The sequence below is a fragment of the Triturus cristatus genome, chromosome 4_1, assembly GCF_964204655.1.
Source record: "Triturus cristatus chromosome 4_1, aTriCri1.1, whole genome shotgun sequence".
Lineage (NCBI taxonomy): Eukaryota > Metazoa > Chordata > Amphibia > Caudata > Salamandridae > Triturus > Triturus cristatus.
Window position 1 is genome coordinate 292937420 of NC_140585.1, and position 26640 is coordinate 292964059.

The 26640-nt window shown below is 44.1% G+C and overlaps 1 protein-coding gene across 5 annotated transcripts in view; it reads right to left on the reverse strand.

Annotated features, from left to right (window-relative positions):
• The window catches only part of LOC146854315 (uncharacterized), a 186194-nt gene that overhangs the window by 62639 nt on the left and 96915 nt on the right, over positions 1 to 26640 (reverse strand). For all 5 annotated transcript variants that reach the window (XR_014981211.1, XM_085652118.1, XM_085652115.1 and 2 more), the window contains 2 exons: positions 26203 to 26556; positions 3894 to 3941 (listed from right to left, as the gene is read on the reverse strand). Coding sequence is in view for 4 of the 5 variants with exons in the window: in XM_085652118.1 (XP_085508244.1) it covers positions 3894 to 3941; positions 26203 to 26556 (402 nt within the window). In the remaining variant the exon portion in view is untranslated. The remainder of the gene's footprint in view (positions 1 to 3893; positions 3942 to 26202; positions 26557 to 26640) is intronic.

A 26640-nucleotide genomic window follows, 5' to 3' on the forward strand; every position in this document is an offset into this window, starting at 1 on the left:
TCTCTGTCCTGTGATGTCATTGTCAGCACAAAGGTCTTTGTGATGCAATTTTCGGTGATGTTATTAGTATACTAATTAGCCATTTTGGTACTTGGAAATCCTGCTTCCAATTGGTCATAAAATGTTTGACAAGTATGTGAAGAAAGCATAAATACTGAGGTGAAAAGGAAGAAAGCAGAAGGCAGTAGTCGTAGAGCAGTGAACTTGAGCAGGACTGAGGTGAACAGGAAGGTGGAAAGAGCTGGGAGAGCTGCAGCTGGTGCATGCTGGCCATTGTAGTCATGTGTAGATGGAGCCTTAAGGAAGAAAACGAGATGGAAGGAATTAAGAGGTGGTGTCCATGGCACTGACACCGGTATCGTATATGGCAGCTCCATTCCCTCCATCACTATACAAAAAGACAGAATGGGAGAGAGGAGTGACAAGAGGGAAGTGTGCGAGAGATAGCGAGTGATCTAAATGTCAAAATGATGCCCTACAGGCAGGCATACAGACACAATCATGAGAAAATAAAGTAATATCCTCTTGTATGAAATCTACCTTTTCTGTGTACTCACCCTGGATCCTTTGCTGGACCATATTTTATTGATGGCTGTAGAACTCTGTACTTTGCCATTGCTAACCAGCAGTAAAGTGTCTGTGCTACCCCTTTTAAACCTGGTCCAATTGGTATAACCCTAATTGGCACATTTAACTTATCTATAAGTCCCTAGTATATGGTACGAGGTGCACTGAGGGCCTCTAAGTTAAATGTCACTAATTGAGTATAGCACCTATTATGCCATCCGCTACAGTGACAGTGCAAATTTGGATTCAGGCCTGCCAGTGTAGCCTTAACTGTAGCAAAGTAAATACTGAAATCCGACCTGTCAAAATAAACACATTTGACAGGTCAAAACCTACCTTTTAAATAGTAATAAGTCTCCCCTATGTAGGCCTTGTATCCTTCAAGGCAGGGTGTATGGTATTTAAAAGTGGGAAATGTAGAAATTTAATGCTGACATGTCCTTACAGCGACTAGCACCCAACAGCTATTTTCGCTGAGGTAGACCAAGCTGTCTTATGTAGAAAAAAGAGCACAGATTAAAATACTAATACTGTATCTCAGGAATGAAACCAGCTTGAAAAATAATTAAAACCTATTTTTAATAGTAATTAAAAATCCAATTCAAAGGTGAAGTCAGATTTTTCATTAATATAAAGGAAATCTAATTTTTCAGAAAGGTACCTTTTCCCTGTATGAAGTTTCTAGATTCTAATTTGCATTGACTCTTCAGCTTCTCCCTGCATGTAATTAGCCTTGAATAGGTTTGAATATCTGTGAAATGCCTCCCTGGAGTAAACAATAGGCTGACCTGAATGAGCAGAGATCGCTCCTCCAAACTCCAGACAATATACAGTGTGGGGCTGTTGGCTTTCTTTTTGACACTAAGGGCCAGATGTACAACTATTGATGTTTGCGACTTGGGAATGGCTGGCTCTCCCAGGTATGGTGGCCTTCTGGGCTCAGCAGACCTCCATGTCTGGGACGACTTTTAAATAAAGCAGTTTTTTTTAAATGCAGCCCGTATTCCTTAAAGGAAAATGGGATAAATTTAAAAAAAGAAAAATGAAACGTTTTCTTTTAATTTTTTAAGGGCAGGTAGTGGTCCCTGGGACCACTGCTTGCCCCTAAAAAATACTTTTCCCACCATTCACAAAGGGGAAGGGATTTCCCATTTACGAGTGCTTTACCACCCTTCTGAGAACGGTGGTAAACTGCGACTGTTTTGCGACCGCAATTGCGGTCGCAAAACAGTCTTACATAGGGCTCAGACTCTCTATTAGGAAGGGACGCCCTTGGAACACCCCTACTTCATAGCGAGTTGCTGATCCTATTTAGCGAGTCGCTGATCCTATTTAGAGAGTCCCAAATCATTTGCGACTCGCTAAATAGGGTTAGTCATGGCCTATTTGTTTTTTACATGCGCAACCGGGTCGCAAACCCGTTTGCGCATGCAAAAAAGGGTCGTACATCTGGCCCCAAATTGTCAAATCCTGATTGATAGGTCTGCTGGGTTAATGCAAAACACTTGAAAGGGGAGAACATGGTGCCAAGAAAATTCTCGTGGATCCACTCTCTGGTTCCTGGAGGATGCTGCTTTAATCCTACAGACTTCTGTTTATAAGTTTTCTGTGGTTATATTGGCTAACTAAAACTGGATTTTAGTGTTAGATGTGGGAGAACAATAGGATTACCATAGTACATGCCTCACACACATCCCCAGCCCTCAGAGCCCACGTTTAGTGTGGCTGAAGATTTTCATCATCTTGAATATGACCAACATGGTAGGGGAGGTTCTAGGAGCTTTTATCCCATTGGTTAGGGAGTGCCGATGTGTCTTTCCCACCCACTAGCTAAGGCCAGGCATCCTTGTGAGACCTTCAGGCTCCCACACTTCTTGGACCTAGAGAAGATCAAAAGAGGACTGGGCTTGTGGCCTGCAACCAGAGAGGAGCCCTGAAAGAGTGGAGTAGGTCCCTCTTGTAACAAAGAAAAAAAGAAGGGGACTCCAAGAGCAATAGGGCTCACCTGCTCAAGGTACAGGGATACAACAAGCTACAAGAGGCCTTTTCCTGAAAGTTCTCAGCAGACCAGTGACAACTAGCCCTGGACTAGGCACTTCTGTTGGCCTCTGCCTGACACTCTGGGAATCTCTAAGATCCTCCCCTGAGGTCCTGGGGGACTTTAGAAGTGTACTCCTGTGGTGAATTGGACTTAAAGGACTAAGTCCGAAGGTAAAATCCTTGACCAGGACAAGCCTGGCTAGTGCATCTGACCCACACATTGTGGTCAGCCTCAAATTGCGAATATGTCTCGGTCTAAAAACGGCAGTTGACTACCACTGGCACTGTCCTTTTTGCTGCTATTTCTACATAAAACCTTAAAATTCAAATCTCCGGTCCCCCTTTTTGAATAACTGAAATTTTGTTGTCATTGTACTCTTGTTTTCTAATTCGTTTTGGAATTTGTTTTTGCATGTTGACTCTATTACTGTCTTGGTACTGCATGAAACTTTTATACCAACATTTTCAGGGAGAAATATTAGGGAAAAGCAAGCAAAAACAATAGAAATTGATGTAGAAAATTTGCATTTCACAGCTACCGTAGTCACATAACATGGTTTCACAAGTAGTAAAATATCCTTACGTAGTATTTCAATATCGATGTACCAGTGGTAAATACAGAAATGGATTGAAAGAGAAAGCGAAATAGGCAAAGCATCAATTGAGAGAAAGAAAAAGCGATAGAGCAAATGGGAAAGATGGAAAGGGGAAGGAGAATGTGGAACAGAGAAAAAGCGGACAGGGAACACATCGGAAACTAAGAAAGCAAGCAAAATGTAATAAAAGAGGGTGAATGAGAGTAAAGATAGAGAATGAGAGAGGGAATAAAGAAGAAATAGCCAGGTAGCTCGAGAGATACAAACAGAAATGCTACAGCCTGATCAAATTTACGCCATGTAGTCAACAAAATGATCAGCATTGCAAGTGGGGTTAGTTAGCTCGTCTCACAAAAAAAGATTTGGAAAATGATTCCTATATAATTTGCTATTGTTCTGCATAATTCTTCAAAACTGACTTAAAAATGGCATTGTTAGAAAACGATGCAGGAATAGAAGATTAAAGACAGATGTAGAATGCGGTGTATTCTTTCCCTTGGATCAGCAGTACAAATTGATGTTAGACTGATGATTGCGGTGGAGGTCAGAATGGGGCCTATGTGGTAGCTGTGGTAGAACTGCAATTATCAATAGAGGAGCATTGGTGTTGGAGGCTCTTCTACTTTAAATTCAGAAAAAAAGTTTTTTCTGTAATTGACTGCAACATTACATACCTTTTAACTTTCTTACCTTTCGTCACATTGTCTCCTTTATGTGAAGTGTCTGTTTGTTGGAAAGCTAGAAAGGGAAAGTGATACAACAGGAAACTGTTAAAATATGAGCATAATATTTAATATTGAGAAGACAATGATGGGGAAACCCAAGTTTAACACACATTAGCAATGTCAATAGGTCTGGGTTATGAATGAAAGTCCCTTTTGTGTCATTAATGAAGTGTTGAGGCACTCAATAAATCATCATACATGCATTCTGTCACGCATCTTTGCACTCATGCATCTTTACATCCATCCACAAACTCATTCTTGCATTCACCCTTTGACACAATCAGAATAAACAACACAAATATCATACGATGAATACATTAAAATAATACAAGCAGAAAAAATAACACATGCTGCTATCTAAACAAGATGGGCATATGTTTGAAAAAACAGACCTAAACATAGCAGCGAGGGTTGGTCTTGCAAGGGTATTGTAAATAGTTTACATTTAAAACCAACATGTTGGCCATCTTGGAATGGTATACCAATGATATACGATGGACAACCGTATTTTATAAATGTTTTCTAGTTTAGAAGAACTATGCATGTGTAATGAGGCACACCGCAGATGAAATGAGAGATAAGCAAGCAACCTGTACGCACTGACTGAAGAGCTGTTGTATTAGCTTTAGAAACATTAAAATAAAGGGAGGAGACGCAAAGAAAACAAAGGGGAAATATAAATGGGGAAAATTCCAAAATTAAGAACTGGCCAACCAGTCCTGACATTGATGCGCAGCTGGGTGTAAACATGGTCAGAAAATGCAGCCATTCATAGGGTAAGAGAGCCAATGAATTATGCGGACGGAACCATTACCCCATACAGTTTGCTGTCATGGATGGAAGTAGAGAGACCCTTGAATAAACTAGTGGTAGAAAGAGCTGACCTAAAGACCCTATATGTATCTATATGGATATATATTTATACATATGAATGTATGTATTATTTGATGACATTTTATTACAAGATCCTGGCAGACAGCTAAGAATAGATTTTAGCAAGAATTATTACAGTGCAAATCCTGTCACTATCGGGTTTACCAAGGCAGTAACCAACACCAAAATCATTTCTTACAAAGATAATCTATGAAATGACAACTAAAGAAATACATATCTATAGGCCCCAATACAGAGAAGTAACAATCCACCATTAAATGCCTATTGATTTTAACATATGTTTTTTGCAATAAATATGCCTGGCTTAATGTGTTTATCATAACTTAACAGATCAGACCTATGGCAACTGAAATATGATGTTCTAGTGAACCAATCAGATAGGCATCTGTTCTCACTGGCTTATTACCATAACCAACTAAGCCCCCCTGTACTGAGCATAAGCTTTCCAACAAGGCAGCCGTCAGGCACAGAATCATAAAATTGCATAGTGTACAAAATTACAGTTGGCAAATCAAAATACTATTTCTCCTAAGAGGGCCTAACAAGTTCCTGACAGTACAAGTCTTCTATACCCACGATTTGTAAGAGGGGGTAACAACCACCCAAACCTTACTTACTATGGCAATCATTGAGATTCCATGTAACAAAATACCTATTTTAATACAGAGTACTAATAATTTCCTTTTAAATGCCATTTGACTTTAACACGGACTTTGCAAAATCAATGTCAGGCATATAACCATTATTCTAACTTTTCAATATAAACAATCAGGCCTACAACCTTTGTCATTAGCTTGCCATCATAACCAACTCAGACCTACTGTGTTGGTTGATAAGCCTGTCCACAAGGCAAGCATCAGGTATTCCGTAATAACATTACAAATATGATCGAAATATAGTTGTCAAAACAATATAAAATCCTACTAAAAGAGTCTAATAAGTATTACAATAGTGCATATTTCCCATAACAATGCTTTGTTAAGGTGGGTGACCCACACCAAAACCATTTCCTACTGCAGTAATCTGCGAGATTCCATGTAATAAAATACCTGCCTACAGGCTTTAGTACTGAGTGACAACAATCCACCCTTAAAAGCTGATTGATTTTCACACACAGTAAGTAAGGCCTACTATCTTAGACACAACTTTTCATTATAAACAGATCACAACCTAGGAATTGGACATAACTTTTCCGAGAGAAACAATAAGGCCTCTAACCCTCATCATTGGCTTGTCATCATACCCAGGGCATGCCCATTGTACTGAGCATACGCTTTCCAAAAGGACACCATCCAGCATACAGTCATAAAAGTACAAATGCACACAAATAACAGTGGGCAAAGAAAAATACTGTCGCTTATAAAAAGAGCTTAACAAAGATGATTGGAGCCCACATCTTCTATCCTCACAGTTTGTTCGGGTGAATACCAATACTAAAACACTTGCCTACTTTGCGAATGTGTGAAATTCCATGAAATAAAATACCTGTCTACAGGCTTTAGCACAGTGTAGTGTCAATCCATCCTCAAAGGCGCATTGTCTTTAAGGCATGCTTTTCACAATAAGTAGGTCAGGCCTACTGGCTTTGTCATAACATTTCATAATCAACAGATCAAACCTATGAAAGTTGGAATGACTTTTGCCACAGAACTAATATAGCCTTTACGCTATATCATTGGCTTAACACTTTACCTAACACCGGTTGATTCAAGTGCACATAAACAGGCAACCATCATGCATACAGTTAGAAAATTACATATATATATATATAGAAAAATAGAGTTTACGAAACAATGTACAACCTCTCTCAACAGGGCCTAACAGCAGTCATCATAGTGAAAACCACCAAGTTTTGTCGGCGTGAGTGGCCAATGCCAAAACCCTTGCCTAATAAAATATTCTGTGAGATTACATGTAACAAACTTCCTGTCTACAGCCTGTAACACAATGTGATAAGACTTAATGGCTTTAACATGTGCTTTTCACAAATAATAAGTAAGACCAATCACTTTTGTAATAATGTTTCATAATAAGCAGGACAGACCTATGGCATCAGACATGACGTTTCAATTGTTCCAATCAGGTTTAGAGCTTATTACCATCGTAACCAACTAAAGCCTACAGTTCTGAGCGTACGTTTTTACAAAAAGCAACCATCAGACACACAGCCAGAACCTTAGAATGGTATACAAAATTGCAGTTGGCTAAGCAAAAAAACTATCGCTTCTAAAACTACCAAAAAGGATTTGCATGAGCAAACCGTCTGTATCCATTGTTTGTCACACTGGGTAACCAATAACAAAACCATTGCCTATTATGGTAATCTTTGAGGTGCCATGTAATAAAATACTTATCTTTAGACTTTAACACAGGGTAACAATAATCCACACATAAATGCCTATTGATTTTAACATGCTTTTCACAATAAATACATTAGGCAAAGTGTGTGTCACAATCAACAGTTCGGGCATATGGCCATGGCCACTGGCTTTCCACCATAACCAACTCAGTCCTTGTGTACCAAGTATACATTTTTCCAGAAACTAAAAAGTGCAATACATGCAGTCTTTTTAGTTGAATCCCACAAATGTGTCCCAATCAAATCCAGAACTCAGGGGAACCAACAGGTGGTTGGAGCCTAAACCCCTCTCTCAATACTCAGAAAGCTCTTTTTTTTGTTGATCACATAAGGTCTGGTGACAGTTGAACTCTCAAACCAGACCTAACAATCTATGTTGATTAGTGTAGCCCTGGGCTCTCAAATACAAAACGGCACTCTGAAGTTGAAATGTAAGGACTGCCCTCCTCCTATCTGAGATGTTTGGCGACAGCTGCACTGTCAAGCTAGATCCAAAAATGGAAGTTATGCCAGATAAACAAGTTAGATTTTTTTTTAACTTAGTGATCGGGCAAACAGATCAGGGCACAGAGACGGGACTGATCAACTTAGACATCTGAAAATCTTTCTGAAAATCTTTCCACACTGGCATACCAAACACTCACAATGAAACCATGGTTAGTTATCTGGATATGGACTGGCAGAGTGGTGTGCAATGAAGGCATTACAAGACCAGTACTATGAGTCCTTAATATTGGTTCAGTTCTCTATAATGCAATATAAGTAGATATCCCCATATGTTATGTTTTGATTGTGGGTGATTTAAAGTTTTTTTTGTCAAACTGCTCCCTTACCCATCTAAACACATCTCCAGTTTTCAAGTTCAAAAAGTGCTAGCACTACAGTACAAATCATAAAAAATACCACAAGAAGTGACATCATATCACCTTTAATCCATTGTTAGTGCTCGCCGAAAGGGAACTGCTAGTTTTTACAGAACTTGTCAACTGAGGACTGGAACTGCGAATAATCGCAGAGCCCACTCAGTCGCTTTGAGCGCTGGGATCTTCAGATCCGACGTGCCTCCTGGAAACACTGTTAACTGCACTACATCGATTTTTACATTTGTATATCTTCATCCGCGATCTGCCATAAAAGTATTATTCCATACATTTTCGAAAGAACCACCTACAATAAATGCTCTGCAGACGCGATTAACCACCACATCTCGTAGACATCTGGCCACTAGACTCTACAAAACAGCACAAAGGAAGACCAACATCAGAACCACCGGCGATGACTCGCTGGAACGCCTCCCCGGATCCACCAATATCGTTGGAAGACTGGGGTTTCACCTGCACACTGTCAGGGATGCCGACCTCAAATTGTACTCTACGTTCCATTCATTTAAAATACTTGCAGCAAATGTATTACACGCTGCTTACATTATTTCGCTATGGGCTGCAGGGGGACGTATGCTTCACTAGATGTGGGATGACTGAGGTGGATTTTCTGAAGCTAGCCTGAAACTGTGGTTTGGTTCATGAGTACTGGGAGAAGGCGGTGGAGGCCTTCAGCAACATGATGTCTGACCAAATCTCCTGTACCCCCCAGATGTGTATATTAAGGCTAGTTAAACCTATACAACCAGCTATCCGTAAGGTCATTGCAATAGCACTATTACTAGCCAAGAGATATGTGGCAAGTAACTAGGGTAAGCAAAATGCGACAACTTTTACAAGTTTACAAATGGTATATTTCTAATGTATGTGACATCAAGTGGTTGCATGACAAAACATGTTTCTCATTACCAGGAAGTATAATGTGTCTTACAAATACAAGATGGTGGTATTCTGTTTCCTGGGCCATTGGAAGAGGGGTCAGCACTGGTTTCCTATGTAAAAAGGCTTGAAGTCAGATCCTCCATGCCTCTCAATTTTCAAGACTCCATCTTTGTTGTGTTCTTCACCCACTGCACCTCATTCCCTTGTTTCTGCTATCTATGTTGTAGTATGAATTCTTGCGACAGGAGGTTTGCTAGTCTTCTGAATAGTAGTTATAATTTTTATCTTTGGATTTTTTTTGTTTTTATTTCTATTGTTTTATGGTGTATTTTACCAGAGCTTATTTTCACAACTAGTTTGTTTTTATCTCATTAGGTACATCTACTTTACTGCTGCTATACTGCACAAAGTTCTTGATGTTTCATCACCTTTCATACTCTTCTCTCACAGCTTCTTGCCAGGTACCACTTTTTGCCAATTCACCTCCACCTTTTTCTCAGGCCTTTATTTATCTCTTTTCTGGCATAATTATCTCATGACATCCCCTTCTATCCTTCATGAGACTAGGTCTTCCTCGCCAACGTATTCAATCTATCTTTCCTTTACTAGTCTCTCTATTTTCTCCAACCCTTTCCCTGTCTTGGCTACTACCTTTACCTCGCTCCACAGTCATTCCATCACTTCACCCCAACCAGTTTCCTCTCCCTGTCTATAATAATCCTCTACAGCTATTTGACCTTTATTGCAGGGCTTCAGGTCTGAAGCCTTGTGTAGGACAGCAATATTGCTGCCTTTTCTTCAAAGTAGCATAGCAATCTGTTTCAGCCACAATGCCCCAGCAGCACTCATTTCAATTCTTTTCAGTGCCTTGCAGTAGTCTGCATGGGGACAGGAGGCATACCAGAGTGATATAAATTTACTTTGCAACAGAGTGATACATATTTACTTCTAATCATTTCTTGAAATCACTTCAAATTCCCCACGGATCATTGTGTGTCTGCCTCAACCATCTTACACTGTCAGAGGACCCATCATGTCCTAATATCTCTCCATGTCCCTCTAGGCTTAAATGTATCTGACTCTGATACAGCCATTCGAGGATTTCAGAAGCCCGGTCTTGTCTTGATATCTCCTGCCCTTTGTCGACGCATGAAGCAAGTCTCCTATAGGTATTTTAATGTTACATACAAGAGGCCCGGTTGCATGCTAACTTGGTTCCAGCGTGTGGTGCAAATACAATGCCTAGAAAGGAGTCTAATTTGTTGTTGAGCATAAATAAACGTGTGCTAATATTACCAAATTAGATTGTAGAAAAGTAAGCACCAGAAGTTTCTAACAAGTTGTGTATACATTCTACACCAACATCTAGGTGTATACCTTCTACACCAACATCAGTCTATTTTAATGAGAAATATCACTCCTTAATGGATGGAAGCAGTAAGCTTATTATGCTGAAGGATCCTCCCCATCAATATATGTCATTTCATTTGTCTAAGCCAGCGTCTGAGGCTTGGGCCTATGCCTTCAGAAGTTTGCACATAAATACTGCGGCCAGTTAAAATGCATTGCTAGCAACCACTCCAACTGCAGTCTGATTAGTCAGCTATCTGTCTTAACCTGGTTACAAGATCACCAATATTAAATATAAGTATCTTTACCACACTCTAACACCACTTACCATCACCATACACAGATATTGTGTGAACCACTCAATTTAATAGCCCGGTTTCTAGTCCTGTGCACACCTATTTCTTCACCTTCGAAAAAGCTTTCGACTCCGTAGATTGAAGTTTTATGCGGGCGGTACTGAGGAATATGGGTTTCAGCTGGTGAATCTGCACTTATATTGACTAACTCTACTCCCAACCAATGGCTCGGGTGTTAATAAATGGAATCCCCTCAGACCCCTTCCCTATGGGTAGGGGAACTAGGCAGGAATACCCGCTATTGCAGTCATAGTGTGTGATGCCCAGATTCGGGAATGAAGCTGAGGGGGCTCCGCAGAGAACAGAATCCCTCTCTATGCGCATGATGTTCTCCTCTACCTAGCAGACCCCCCACTTCATGGGACCCAGGTGCCTCAGCATCCTACAGCTCATGCAGAGGCTTCGGGCCTCAGGGTGAACTTTGCCAAATCCCTGGTGGTCCCAATCCATGGGGATAGCGAGACTGTGAACTGGTACTCCTCTATACCTAAGAAAAGACTATGCTTTAAATACTCGAGTATTCAAATCACCCTCATTCCTGAACTGACTTGTAGCCTCAACATACCATCTCTCTGTGTGCTTCAAAACGTTCTGCTGCTGATTCCAGACCACTGCTTCAGAGACCTCACCTCAATGCTCTGCAACTTTGTCTGGGACAGTAAACTGCCCGTATAGCCTGGAATATATGCTGGCTATAGGTATACGATGATGGTATGGCAATGGCAAACATCCAATTATATTAGAAGGCCACGCAACTGCTCATGATTGATGAATGGCTGACTGGCGGTTGGAATGAACCTGCAGATCGATCCTAACTTGCCCGACAGAACCTAGATACAGTTAGTTATGAGACTGTTGTACAGGCACTCGATCCCAAGCATCTCCCCCGAGATAACTCAAGTAGTCATTCGGACCTGGAAAATGGTGCTATGATCCATGAGATGGCACAATAGACTCCGTGCAACAGACACCACTATTGCGGGGTCGCGTGCCTCACTCATACCTCCAGTCTTCAGGACTTTTAAAAACGGGACAACATCGGTCTAACGACCCTGAGGGACACCTGGAAAGGTGACCTTGTTAAACCCTTTCAGGACATTCAGAAATAATTTACACTCTCCAAGATGCAATTTCACAAATATCTTCAAATCAAACACACCCTAGCTATATACAGAGGAAGCCTGATCTCACTTCTGGAACATAACCCCCTGAGAGCCCAACTACTGATGGGTAAACAGGGAAAGGGAGTGGTTTCTCGCATTTCTCATACACTGGTTAACAATGGGCCGGATGTACTCACTCCCCTAAGACGGAAACAGAAAGAATGTATCGCCCCCTAGAAGATGTGGACTGACAACTAGCCTGCATGGCCCCCCACAAGATCACAATATCTCCTAATTATAGGGTGATCCAAAATAATTACCTCAACTGCATATATATAAACCCCCAAAAGCTCTGTCAGGCAAAGAGGAGCTCAACTTCTGCCTGCTACCGCTGTCCCACCCTGGAAGCAGATTTCTTCCACATGACCTGGTTATACCCTCCAATCCCCAAATACTGCGAACAAGTGACTTAAGCCCACGCTCGGGTTTTGGGTTGCTCACTTATGCTGACACCCAAAGAGGCACTGCTGGGAATCCTAGAAGTTTGGGGCAACACTAGGGCAAAAGGTATTTCATTGGAAAGGTCACAATAGTACTGGAAAGGGAAATAACCTCCAGCTGGAAACACCACAATACACCCACACTAACTGCATGGAAAAAGGGAATGGATCCATTGTGCACTAATGGAAAAACTCATTTAGGTGGCACGAGACTGCCTCCGTAAATACGAACGTGTCTGGGGGAAGTGGGCAGACTACTATAGCCAACAGGCCCATACACAGCCATGTACACTAATCTTCTGTGAGGCTTTGTTAGAGAAAACAGTATTGTTGGTACTGTAAAGGTTATAATTCTATTGGAATTCATTATATTTGGTTATCAAAACCAAATGGCAAAGTTACATATTTTACTCCTTTACTTTCATGTTCTGTATGTGTGCAGCACTGCCAGCATCAAATATATCTGGTCAGTTGGCTCCGATATGGCAGAACAACAATACCCCCTTTGGAATCTACACTAGGCACAGACATGACCCTATCTCTGGTAAACAGGAAGTTGTCACTTTCCCACTATGGTAGGAACCAGAGACCTGAAGTCTTAAAATATGCAACAGCATCTGTGTACCATTCAAACTGTTCAATGGGCTCATTACCTGAGAATGTAGTTCGGTCTCCTGTTTAGACCATCCTGGTAAGACTCATAAGTTACTCTTATCTGACGTATCTCCACTTTGGTTAACATTTTAAAAAGAGATTGGCAAAGTAATTCCTTTGCAGCTACATAATCCTGGCAATCCCCTTACGAAACCCATGTTCTTTGGCTGCGCAGTATTGCATGTATAATTTAACTATTAAGATACCGGCATGAGATCAATAGTATCTTCCATGCTCCAGTACAGTCTGTTTCATAATCAGTTGTTTTTCGTGTTCACTCAATGGTTTGGAAAAATCATAGGACCTCCTTCTCTGCCCTTCACGCTACTATACATTTCCACAGGGACTCAGCCTCTGTTGACTCTCACAAGGTTAGCGCGACCTGTTTGTTCCCTTTACCCATCAGGTCCTGAGGGACTTACTACCGAAAGAGTCTCTTCCAGGGTACTCTTGCCACTTTGGCATTTACACAGTTTCCAGGTATCTCTCATCCAACACTCCATTTTCCTAAACTTTAGTTACAACTACGACAAAGGTCAATTCGAGCTTGGTTGATGGGGGGAGCTCAAGAGATTCCTTGTATCTCTTGCTGTGCACCATGAGATGAACATCTTCCTTGTCCAAATACCTAGTGCGGTCTCTCTCCTCAAACAAAATGTACAGATCAAGGAAGCTGCAGATCCCTGTACAACACACCTAACTAGGGCATTCAAGTCTTGTTAGAATGCGGTAAATCGAAAACCTTTACATCCCAATGGCGGGTTCTGGCAGGCATATCTATGTCTTCCTCTTGTGTTTAAGAGTAACCTCGATTATCCCGAGTACACTCAGCCTTCATTCATACTTCTTTCATGTGTCCTTCCTATTGCTAATCATCAGTTAGCTACCAGGAGCCCAATGAGGCAGTCGTGCCTAGTACCAACCTGAATGCCAATCGGGTCCAAACCCAACTTTGTAAGCCTTGGCTCCCTTCCACCTAGAGTGTTCAAGTGGTCAAGGGGAGAGATTTAAGCACGCTCCATTCAGGTCACAAGAGTCCACTTTAGACTTCTGGCAGAGCAGACCATCCTGCAATCCTCCTTACTGTTGCTCCAAATTCCAACCTCCCCTCGTCCAGAACGAGTTCTAACTAGACCAGTTCTAACTAGTCTGACACTTACTGCCATGTCATAGGCTCACAAGCCTAGCTCGTGAGGTGCAAAGCATCACTTTTAATGCTACTCATAGCTCAACATACATTTCCTTATAAACGCAAAATGAATCCGTAAGCCTCAGACCCGCTGCAGTCTTCATCAAACCCTTAGTTAAGAAAGGTTTTGAAAGTTGCAGTCAACCAGCACAGCATTTTCAGGTGGATGAGGTAAGAGAAAAAAAGTGGAACTGTAAACCTCTGATTTATAAGCTCTTTTTTTTTGACAAAGTTTTCACCAAAAATGCATGTGAGAGAAACCCTGCCATTTTTACAGTGCAAAATTTATATTCCACATCCCATGTAGAAAATATTTGTTTATGCATTTGTAGTTTACACAACAAATGTTAATCTATGCAATGTGAAAGGATGAATAGTCTGCTCAAATATCTGTTGAGAAGTCTCTTTTGAAAATGTAATGCTTTGGGAGCAGACGCAACTTCACTGATGTTTTTATACTGCTTTAAAAAAATATTTTTATAAAAGTTATGAAAACAGTTTTGCTCAGGTCTACATACACAAAGCAAGGCTAGAAGGGTACTGCTGCCTTTCACTTCCAGAGGGCACTACATGTTACCTACAAGTTTAAAATGGTGCAGACTTATTAATTTTAAGACTTTTTCTCTGTTTGTTTTTCTCACAACAGCAGCAAAATTAGCCAACAGCACATATATTACATTCACAGTATCAAGTGACTAGTACATGGTATTCAGAGTCAGATAATCTCTCCTTCGCCACCAGTGGCTGGGCTAAGTGACCAATCCCCTCCCCGTATGTCTCCCGCACCCCTGGCACCCGAACCATGCTCCCGGTCCCCTGTCCTCTTGGGGTTTTCAGACTGCGTCCACCCAAAGACCAGGCTGTTTGGGGAGCCAGGGTTTCCTAGCCCAGGCCGTAATAGATTATCCACTGCCCCTTGAACTCCCAAAATGTCCCTAGACAGCCCAGTGCCTCAGACAACTCTTTCTGCTTTCGTAGAATGAATCATACCAGCCACCCATTGGGTCTTAGTGGGAGGGATGGGTGTTCCCCAATTTCTAGGTATGTTATTTTTAAATTGTTTTCAGGAAATGTCTACGTCGTTCTGTATTCCCAGAATCAAGAACTGTGTTGTAATTTGGATGCGAGTTTCCAAGACTGCGCAAGCTCTATGACAACATCCTGATTGTATGTTACGGGCAAGTACAGACTGTGTAGAAGAAAGTGCCTGCTGTTCAATCCCTTCACAAGAAGTTACGGGTTTGCGCCCTCCCCATTGTGGACAGCCGGGATCTGATGAAGTAGACTAAATGGTACAGACTTGACCATGACTCCCTAGAAAGAGAGACATGATGTTGAAAACAGGAACAGAATAAACAAGTTAAATGACAGAAGAACCAGGGGACAACTGGATCCATTAAAAAAGTCATATGTGCAGTGTATATCGGAGTCAACAAGAATTTCTGTGCTCATACAGTGAAACAAGTTCCTTTAGAATACAATAAGACAAAGAAGAGCAAATACTTGGGGTCTCATTTTGTGCTTGGCATGATGGGAGGACCAACACTCTTGCCACACCAAACCCGTGGTTCTTCTACCTCATTTAGAGTCGAGAGGACTGCATAGTTTCTGATGGCGGAGTCTTAGCTGGCTTTGCAGTTTGGGAATCCTGACCTGACAGCCTGTTTAGCACTAGGTGCTAACCCTGTTTTGTTTAGGGTGGGGAAATCCAAACTTGTTTTCCCTACCTCTGTCCGTCATGGGAAGCATGGCAGACCCGGGCAGGGTTCAATGCTCAGAAACAAAACGCTCTTGGCATAAGAGCCATTGTTTCTTTGTTTTGAAATGAAATGAAAATGGGTTTTTATAGAGCGCGTATTTTCCGTGGCGTCTTAGCGCTAGCTACCGTTAAAGTTAACCGGAAATTAAACCACCGAAGGGGTGCACACAAATAGCCACGTCTTTAGTCCCTTCCTGAACTGTAGCAGATCATTTTGCGTTCTAAGATGCAAAGGCATAGTGTTCCAGAGCTTAGGGGCCAAGTATCGTAAGCTTCTGCCCCCCCATTTCATCGTCTTTACATCGTCTTTTTTTCACAAATTCACTCCTGCTTTGGGAGTTTGTTTCTGAAAAAGGAAACAAATGGTAAGCGTGCAAAAACATGGCGGTCCACCCAGCATTCATCAGAAACTCAGCTGCATCCACTGCATTCAGAGATTGACCTGGCTGACAGGGATCTTTAAATAAGGAGTGCACACCACTGTGGGAAGGGAGGTTAGGAGACTGTGGACACCTGGCGTGCTTGGCAGGCTACCTTCTAGCTCTAACATAAAGACAGCATGGTTATAGACCTGCAGATTAAATGCAGAATCTGTTGTGCAAAATTAAAAACAGCAATATGCAGCTAGTAATTTGTTGCGATAATCTGCTATAAGCATTTAATAAAAAGGGCTGTAGTTCAGAAATGGAGGTAAAAAGCACAGAGATTCCTACTTTTGGGTAACAAACCTTACACACGTAAGAAGCAAACACACTGCATTAAATGTGTAGTCTGCTAATGACTATCTTTTTTTCAGAAGAAGTGAAGAGCCATTTCTCATTCCCATTGCTGCTTCAGCACTTGTGATTCTATGTCAGGACCAGAGGCTCAGATTGTGCTTTTCTTCCTTAGCTTTGCTGTGTATTCACAGCAGCCATTTTTACAACATTTAAAAACTACTCTTCCCAAGAACACCAGAAAAGAGACACATATAGCACATTATTAGTCCTTCCTTCACGCCCATAACCATGTATCCATATAGTACTTTGTCACGGTCTGACCCGCCTTTTTCTCCACTGCTCAGCAGCCAGTTAAGCCACCTTTCTTTTTTCTCTCTTGCTATTTAAGAATATTAGAGTGCTCAATTACATTGTACTGCCTCGCTTAACTTTGTTTGCTCCACAGATTCCTCACGATCGCTGTAACAAGTTTCTGCGCTCCTTAAGCGACCTTCCAATTTTGTTTGACTGTGGTGCGGCCTTCCGCCCAGTGTTGCCAGATTTTTAGACCCGTCCCAAGCCCAAAGCCGCTCAAATATAAGCCCAAAATAAGCCCAAGCAGACCAGTTCCAGCCCAAAAACCAGCCCAAATTAGCAAGTCTCCAATTATGCACAAATTGTCATCAGAAACAATTTTAACGACAAATATACATTCTAGTCAATATACAGATGGTGGGAGGGTGTTAACTAGGCACCTGACTTAATGCTATTAATTTTTAAGACCAGTTCTCACTGCGACTTCTAAGAGCCCCTGCAGCTCCACTCTGCCTATTGCTTAAGGATTCAGCCCCCCCAGAAATCAGCTCCAGTTCGAGCGGCAAACAGTGTGCGCCAGTGCGCGCCTTGGCATCAGCAACGTGGTGAAGCACGGAGTGTCAGATCCATACCAGGACAGTGGTAAACAGACGCATGCGGTGCTGCCAGCAGGTGCGTGCGAGGTTGGGTGGCCCCTGCACAACCGTTTTCGAAGCTGGGCTGGCCTACGAACAACCGATGTGGTCAGTTTTGGTTTGGGTGTTAAAACACTCTCTTTACCTACGTCCACTTCCTGGCATCTATCAATATTCATCACTTCCTACAAATAGGGTGACCAACTGGCATGGGTGCAAATTCAGGACGGTGAGTGTAAAAATTCAGGACAAAGGGTCAAAATTCAGGACAAAAATTCAGGACGGGAGGTCAAAATTCAGGACAAAACTTCGGGACAAAAGGTACGTTTTACAGACACATCAAAGGTGGTCGCGTAATAGTGTATAAGTAATTCCATCTATATCCAAACATTCATCCACTTGAAAACGTACGTATCTTTCCATCCATCATTTCACTCATCCATCCCTCCATCCATATTTTCACTCATCCATTCATCCACCCTTTCACCCTATCCATCTGTACACTCATCCATCCACTCTTCCACCCAACCATCTACTCATCCATCCAGCCATTTATCCACTCACCCATCCAGCCATCCTTTCACTTACTCATCCATCCACCCAGTTACTCATCCTACCACCCAGTCCCCTTTTCAGTCATCCATTCATCCTCCCTTTCTCTCTTCATTGACCCTTTCACTTAGCCATCCTTCCTTTCTCCGATCCACCCATACTTCAACTCATCCACTCGTGAATCGATCCATTGACCCCATCACTCATCCATCCATTCACTCATCCATCCACCCATTCACTCACCGATCAGCCACCCTTTCACTCATCCATCCATCCTTTCGCTCATTATCCATCTATTCACCCTTTCATTCATCCATTCACCCTTTCACTAATCCATCCAGCCATCCACCCATCCCTTCACTTACTCACTCGCCCACCTTTTCCTCTTAATTATGAGCTGAGCCTTTGTCTGCAGAGTTGCAGACAGAAGAGGCCCATCAAGAATTTCGCCCTTGCTGTCTTCCTAAAGCAAGGGGTGGGGTGGGGGAGGGTTCACTATGCACCTGCACATAGGCAATCTGAAAAAGTGGAAGTCATGAGTAATGCTTGATGCACAGTGCCAGGCCATGAGGTGATTGCGACATGGTGTTTCCAGGGCTTTAAGCGGGATGAAAAAACTGGGGGTCTCTCCAAGGGGCGTGTCTGATGTAATTAATGGTGTTTCTTAAAACAACTAAGCTAAAAATCTGTGCTTAGCATTGTGTGTCACCGGACTGGTATTTTGCCTCTTCTGTCATTGCATCCAGATATATATCACAACAAGTAACGTTACACCTACAACAAGCCAGAACCATTTGCTTTGTTAATGGTTGTTAGTTTCATAAAATAAAAATGCAGCAACCATGGCTTAATTGAATATAATATTGAAACTGCACTTTTCTAAAATGATGAGACGGAAAGAATTCCCTGCCCCAATCTCCACTCTGTCTATTGCTTAAAGACTCAGCACCCCCGCCGAAATTTTTACACCCCCCCGCCAGAAATTTGGCTCTAGTTGCGCCTCTGACTCACTCACCTGAGGTCGGGGCGGGCGTCGAAGTCCGGACTCAGCAACTGGCCTGGGTGACCACCAGTGGACCACAGTGGGCGGCAGCAGCAGGGGCACCACGTGCGTCCGACTCCAGTCCGACTCCTCATGATGATGATTGATGAGATGATGCTTCCTGGCGTCCACCGTTGAGCCGAGCCGAAAATAAGAGCTCCTTCAGGCTGGCTGAGGTCACGCACCGTGACGCACACACGCAGGGGCTGGCCAAAAAAAGATTCCCAGGGCCGTCATTGGTAGCGTTTTCGCGCGCTACTGGGATTGACGGCCCTGGGGGACCCCCACATTGGCCCAAGCACTCACGCGACGGACTCCTCGTGGTCGGCGCCCGCCCAGGGCACAAAATTGCGCTCAACCCTCCAAATCTATCCCCAAAGAGTAGCCCCCCGACAGGCATGGTTTTTTCCCGCACAACTGGGAAAAAAGTCACCCAATTGTGCGGGAAATAGCCCAATCTGGCAACATTGCTTCCGCCCCTTGAGGGCGCTGTCAATCAGCACGGTTCAGGGGCTACGGGTCGCGCATTTCTCTCATTGCGGAAGTTAGGCACGCACCGCAAGAGTGCGTGCATGCCCGAGCCTCTCCATCTGCTGTCCAGGGTGACGCCTGATTTCTTCCAGGTCCGTATTCCCCAAACAGAGCTGTTCATTAACGCCCCATCTGGGGTCTGTAGTTAAAGCCACTGAGTTGTCCTTACGCCCTGCGGGGTCTGTAATTAGCGGTGAGGCCCTAGGGGCCGGTTTGTGGACACAGTTCCACACAGCATTACCCTTTTTCAAAGCTTGTCAAGAGTACCGGTGTTCTAGGGTAGAAACCCTCCAGCAGTGTGCCTCCCGCCATACAAATACTGCTGGGACACCCTCAGCCCCAATATTACACGCTTGCGTGTCCCGTGCACGAAGGACCTCTCCCCTTTGCCCCCCCCCCCCACCCACCAACTTCTTCTCGCCCCCAGAGCCTGGGCTGAGGCTGTGAATTGTTCCCTTTCCTGTGCAAGTACCAGACGATGTCCAAAGCGCTCTGAGAGCTGCACTTGGCAGGATGGAACAGACTACCTATGAAAAGGAGGATTCTCGCGTTCCTCCAGACGATTTTTATGAGGCGGAAGACGCCACAATTTGTAGGGCAGTTAATGATCTTTTGGCCCACATGAAGCAGCACCTGAAAGGATTATGCAAAAATGTGCGAAAATGGCATAGCAACAGGGGCCTGCCCCAGTGTTTTCCCCCTCACACATAGCCAGACCTGAATATGGAATCTTCTCCCACTGGAAAGAAATTTCTAGAAGGGTAGATCAAGAAAGCTTTCGAGCGTCTCAAGCAGGCATTCCTTCCTCAAAACCATCCCCAAGACAGCCAGGCTGAGACCCCCCCACCCTCCCCTCCTCCCAATCCAGTTACTCCTGATCAGCAACATAACGGAGATTCCCCAGGGGACACAGATGATGAGCCTGGATCCTCCAGACCTTGGTACCCATCTTCAGAAGCAGCCCCAAGAACCGACGCTGACGATGGTATCCGGATGATATTATTCATCCCAGGTCAAATACATGGAATCCAAAGGTGGCCAAGTATGTAGAGGGTCTACTACGCAAACTTTTGAAAAAGGAAGCCCCCAATTGTCTCTGGGCTGAGTGCCCCCACCTTTCTCTGGAGGGAAAGGTGGCTGCGACCCTTGATATTGACCCAAAGATGGTCACCATTTTGACAACATTTATCAAGGACCCCAAGAAGGACATTGAAAAGTCCTGGCGATCGTGCCAGAACAAACCCCTCCACACTATAGACCCTATGACCAAAATTCTGGACATGGCAGAGGAGGCATAGGTGTCCAGGTCTGTTATTTCGCCTGACGTCCTGTCCAAGTGGGCGTAACGTAAGATAACTCTTATGGGGTACGCCAACTGTGCCCTTTCAATGGACCGTCGCCGCTCCCTGCTTATTAAGGTTGACCCCAAGTTGGGAGACCTAGCCTCTTCAGAAGTGGGTGCAGTCGCCCAAGGGGGTCTCTTTGGAGACCCGTTCATGCAGGAACTAGGAAAATTCGTAGTAACCTTCACGTCGCTCGATAAGGCGCAGTCAAACATTAAGAGAGTGTTTACCCCACGGGTTTTTGAACGGGCCGGTCGTGGTAGGGGCCACATGACCGGGCGACTATCCTATTCTCCTCCCCAAAAAGGACAAGGCTCAGGGGGTGGTCAGTATTAAGGCAACGTGTTTCAACACCTTCTACCCAACCAGAGGACAGAGGTTCCGGGGGAGAGGTGGTTACAGAGGTCAAGCCAACGCTAATGCTGCCAACGGTAAGTGCTATTCCCTCGGCGCAAGTACAGATGTACATTTGGCAAGGTTTCTTTCAGCGTTGGCCTCTCTCACCTCGGATGTATGAGTCTTACAAACTGTACAAGTTTTTCAGATCAAATTCTACGGCAACCCCGACAGACCTACCGTTCACCCCACATTTGTTTTCCAATCACGACGATGCCTTGATAGACGATGAGGTATCAGTCCTTCTTCAGAAGGGGTCAATATGCCAGTCAATGGAACACCCCGTCAGGTTCCTGAGCCACATTTTTCTGCTCGACGAGACCAATGGGGGACGAAGACTAGCTTTCAACCTCAGGAACTTCAACGAATGGCTGGTTTATTGCCACTTCAAAATTGAGGGGATTCATCTCTGGGACGTGCTGCTGCCCTCGGATTGTATGGCACGGTTGGATCTGAAGGATGAACACATGTCCATATCTATGTTTCCTTTTCATCATCGGTTCCTTCAGTTCAGGTGGTGCTCGCAGATATTCGAGTTCACCCTCAGATTTGGCCTTTCGTCGCCACCGTGGTGCTTCACAAAGGTCCGAAAACCGGCGTTAAGATTCTCAGGGCACAGGGTGTATGCCTGATTGTGTATTTAGACAACATGCTCCTCATGGCCCAGGGTCCAAGGAGGCTTGTGTCACAGCTTCAGTCTGCCGTCAATCTCCTACTGTGCCTCGGTTTTGTCATAAATGAGAGAAAGTCGCTTCTGATCCCTTTTCAACAGGTTGTCTTCTTGGGAATCGTGGTAGATTCCAATTTGTGGACTCTGACCCTTCCTTCTTGGAAGATGGCGAAAATATGTCATGAGCTGAGGCAGACGTTAGCCAAAACTCACACGTCGCTCCGATAGATCACCTGCTTAGTAGGACTCTTATCCTCCACCTCCACCACTTGTGGAAGGGCCTGATGTATTCTCAACAGTGCCATTAACAGATGAGGCGAGAGAAGAAATTGCCTGGTGACTTACCCATATGGAGACTTGGAAAGGGAGAGCAATTTTGAGTTCCATTCACAATTGCGCAATCAAATCAGATGCCAGCAGATTAGGCTGGGGCGCTCGCTGTGGGGACTTCTCCACTGAAGGAAGTTGGTCAAAACAAGTGCAAAATTAACACATAAACTGTCTCGAACTCCTGGCAGGGCCATTCGCTGTCCAGTGTTGGACCAAAGATCGGATTCAATTGTGCATCAACCTGCAGATGGACAATGTCTTAGCGGTGAGATATATCAACCATTTGGGAGGTACCAGGTCACAAGCACTGGCAGACATGGTAAATAACTTTTGGAACTTCTGTCTGGAGAACCAGATCTCAGTGACTGTGCAATACCTCCCAGGCCAAGCCAATCAGGTGGCGGACTCTGCATTCCCGGCATCCTCGGGACTCAAGTGCATGGAAGCTGGACCCTCAGGTCTTTCGGATCTGCATTCGCAATGGAGCCCGTTCTCAATCGACCTGTTTGCATCCCACCTTGACCACCAGTTACTGCACTTCTACAGCTGGAGGCCACTCCACCAAGCAGAAGCGTCGGATAAGTTTCTCCACTATTGGAGCCAGGAGAAGGGATACGTGTCCCCCCCATTCACGATGATCACTTGAGCAGCTGCTCAGGTGTGCAGGCAAGGAGCGGAGGTGGTCCTGATAACACCAATCTAGCGATCCCAAGTATGGTTTGCAGTACTTTTGGAACTTTCTTGGGATTAATGCAACTCCCACTGTTTCCTCAGATTTTAATGATTCCAGATCTAACCCCTCATCATCTGATGTTGAAAGGTTCCTTGCTGTTGATGGCATGGAGGATTACAGGCTACGCTGGTCACTCCCAGAACTTCGCGACACGCTGAATTCCTCCTTTCTAGAGCGGGGGCAGACAGCACAACGAAATGTTACCGCTCTTCCTTGCTTCAATAGGTACGTTGGTGTCTGCTACGGTGTGTGGATCCCATGGTCGCAGATGTAGTACAAGTGCTGAATTTTATCCCCAATTTGGCAGAGGAAGGATTGCAGTAGCCACAATTAATGCAGTCCGATCAGCTATTTCCCATTGATGGTGCGCCGGCGAGCGAACACCTCTTTGCAAGCTTCTTCGGGGCATGCGACTCTCTCTTCCACCCAAACCGCTATATTCTGTGCTTTGGGATCTGAATTTGGGGTTGAACCTCTTTCTGTCCTGGCAACTGCATCAGTTTCTATCTCGCAGAGACCTCTCGGCCAAATTGACGATGTTACTCTACCTCGTATCGTGTAGACGGGTCTCAGATGTGCGTGTTTTTGATAAAACAGTGAGAGTGCTTTCACAGGGATGAGTGGTTTTTACTGTCAGTAGATGTACCAAGTCTAACATGCAACATGCATACAATTTCTTTTCCAGCTTTCACCGAGTCCCCTAAGTTGTGCGTGGTACAATGCCTCAAAGCATACATCAGAATCCTGTCTTCAAGAAGAAAGACAGCTATTGATTGCATTAAGAAAGCCATTCAAGGAGGTATTTTCTCCCACAATAGCTTGTTGGGTTCTTTGGGCAATGCAAGAAGCTGGTATTAACACTTCAGTGTTTGGTGCTCACTCAGCCAGGGGAGCAATGTCTTCAAAGGTGTTCTCCCTAGGAGCACGTTTGAAGGACATCTTGCATTCAGCAGACTGGTCCTCAGATTCAACTTTCAAAACGTTTTACTTTAAACCAATAATCGATGAAGCTCATTTGGTAGTAAATAAGCTTTGAACTAGCATAATCTGAGCCGACAAAGAATGAAAATTTGCCTAGTCATTTGAAGGTAAGTTTCAATTCTATTAAGGACATGGAGGCATGGATTATCCCACCCAGAGAGCAATTAAGATGCGGACCCTCCCCGTTATCTAGTAAGTAAAATGATTATACTTTCAAAGAGTTCGTTGTCTGAACATTGTGTTTATCTTTAGATTGCATTGCTTGTTGTCATATAGGCTTAAGTAATGGACGATCACTGTTTTTGATTGTCATGATTTGGTATTCCAGGAGTTTGAGACTGGAGACTGATATAATATTTTGTTGCAGGAAATGATGGATCTAAACAAAACGCATGAAGTTTGATAGATGCCGTGTTTCGTGCGAAGAAAGAGGTGGGTCAGACAGTAACAAAGGACTGCATGGATACATGGTTATGGACATGAAGGAAGGACTAATAGTGTGTTATATATTTCTCTTTTTTCTGGTGTTCATGAGAAGAGTGGTTTAAATGTTGTAAAAATGGCTGCTGTGTTTTTCTGAATACATAGTAAAGCAAAGAAAGAAAAGCATAATCCACGCCTCCGAGTCCTTAATAGAATTGAAACTCACCTTCACAAGGCTAGGCAAAAAATCATTCTGCTTGGTTGTAGAACGGAGGCGACAACTACCTCACTACAGCGGTGTCCGGGCGCGGGGATCCTGTCCCCCGCGCTCGACCGATTAACGTCCCGGTCACCCAGGACACCCTCTCTTTCTCGTCCCCTGCAGGTACCGACTCCTGGACTTGGTGAACCGGAAACACTCGCCAGCCATCCCGGACGCAGAAACTGGACGACCTCGAGCGACCCGGAAGCACCTGCCCCTGACCCCGGAAGAGGCCAGCCAGACAACAAGCCGGAAGGTAGAAAAAGCCCCGAGGACGACGGAGCGTCGTTCGGAGCAACCGACTCGTGGCAGGAGACAACGGAGAGCGATGAACCCCCGACAGAGAGCGGCGCAGCACGGCTGGACCGAAACAAGGAAGAGGACGAGGACGTCTGGACGGAGGACTGGTGGCATCCTCAGGAGGAGGCTGGAGAGCGGCCGCAACTCGGACGAGAGTTGCGCGCGGGGCACGTGAGTACACGTCACCTTTCTCCGTGGCCCTTTTGTAGTTAGAGTTGTAAATATAGAACTGTAAATAACATAGGAGACACGCGCACTAAGACACAGTATACTTATCCCCCTTTTTCACGAGCACTGTATAAATCCCGATCACTGCCCCAGCACCTGGCACCTGGCACCTCTATCCCCTCCCCTCTCTTACTTGCCTTTTCCACCTCCCCTGTCCGTCCCGTCCTCACTTCACCCTTTCGTAATCCCTCACTCTCGGGTGTCGGTGGAAGTATTCCGACGGTGTCGCTCGGACTAATAGCCCTAACGCTTCTCTCCTTTGTTTCAAGCCTCCGTGGAGCCCCAGTACCATATCGAGGGGATCACCAGCTGCAAAGGAGAAGCCGGACTCGATCTCGCCTCCACCACACCGAACCGGGTCACGAGCCACGAGCCACGTCAACCGTCCCGTCCTGTTTTTGACTCTGTACATCTGTTCCCCTGTTGATTAAAGCACAGACATTGCTCACTATATTCGGCCTCCCTGCCTGTTATTCCGGTCCGCCCTGCCCACAAGTCCACATTGGTAACCTGCTATTTTCCTATTGCAAGTAAAGAGTGTTGGCACAAGAATACTGTATTAAGAGAATTAGGCCAGGTTTTCATGCATGTGTGAGTGCATCATAAATTCATTATTAAATCAAGAATCTTTCAAAAATAAAAATGATTTTCAGATTTGAGAAAAAGCCCATACCAGCCTAAACAGACACGCGGAAGAGTGGCACAAGAAACCTTTTCTTTATAGAAAAGAATTGGATGAGCAATATTGAGTTCAGGAATATCTTTAGGGGCAAAAATAGGAATGGAAGTGTGGTTAGAGACAGAAAATGAAGCTCAAGTAATCAGAAAAGAAGAAGAGTGATAGATTGAGCATTGTGACTCTTATTTTAAAATTCAGGCTCCTGAGTACACTCATGCGGATTACTTACTGAGTGTGATATGAACATCGGCACAACGGTGTGCCCAGCTGTTGGTATTGATATAGCAGGTGTAGTTCCCCAGGTCGGCCGTTGAAACATTGTAGAGAGTCAGGTTTGGATGTCCGGTAAGTAGCCAGTCTTGATGAATCCGAGTCCTGTTTTTGTACTTGTTATCATGGACTATCTCTCCGTTATCTGGATTATTGCCCAAATCTACACTAGCAATAACCTCCAGAGTTGTCTTCTGCCAAACCACGGAACTAATATTAAAATCGCTTTGGAAGACATTAAACTTGCAGGGCAAGATTACAGTGTCACCAGGCCTGGCAGAGATTATACTGTACTGAGTCACACACAGCCCATCTAAAGAACAAAAGAAATGACAATTAAATGGAATACATGAACCACATTAAGTTAACAGGTTAATATTAAGAATGATGAACATAC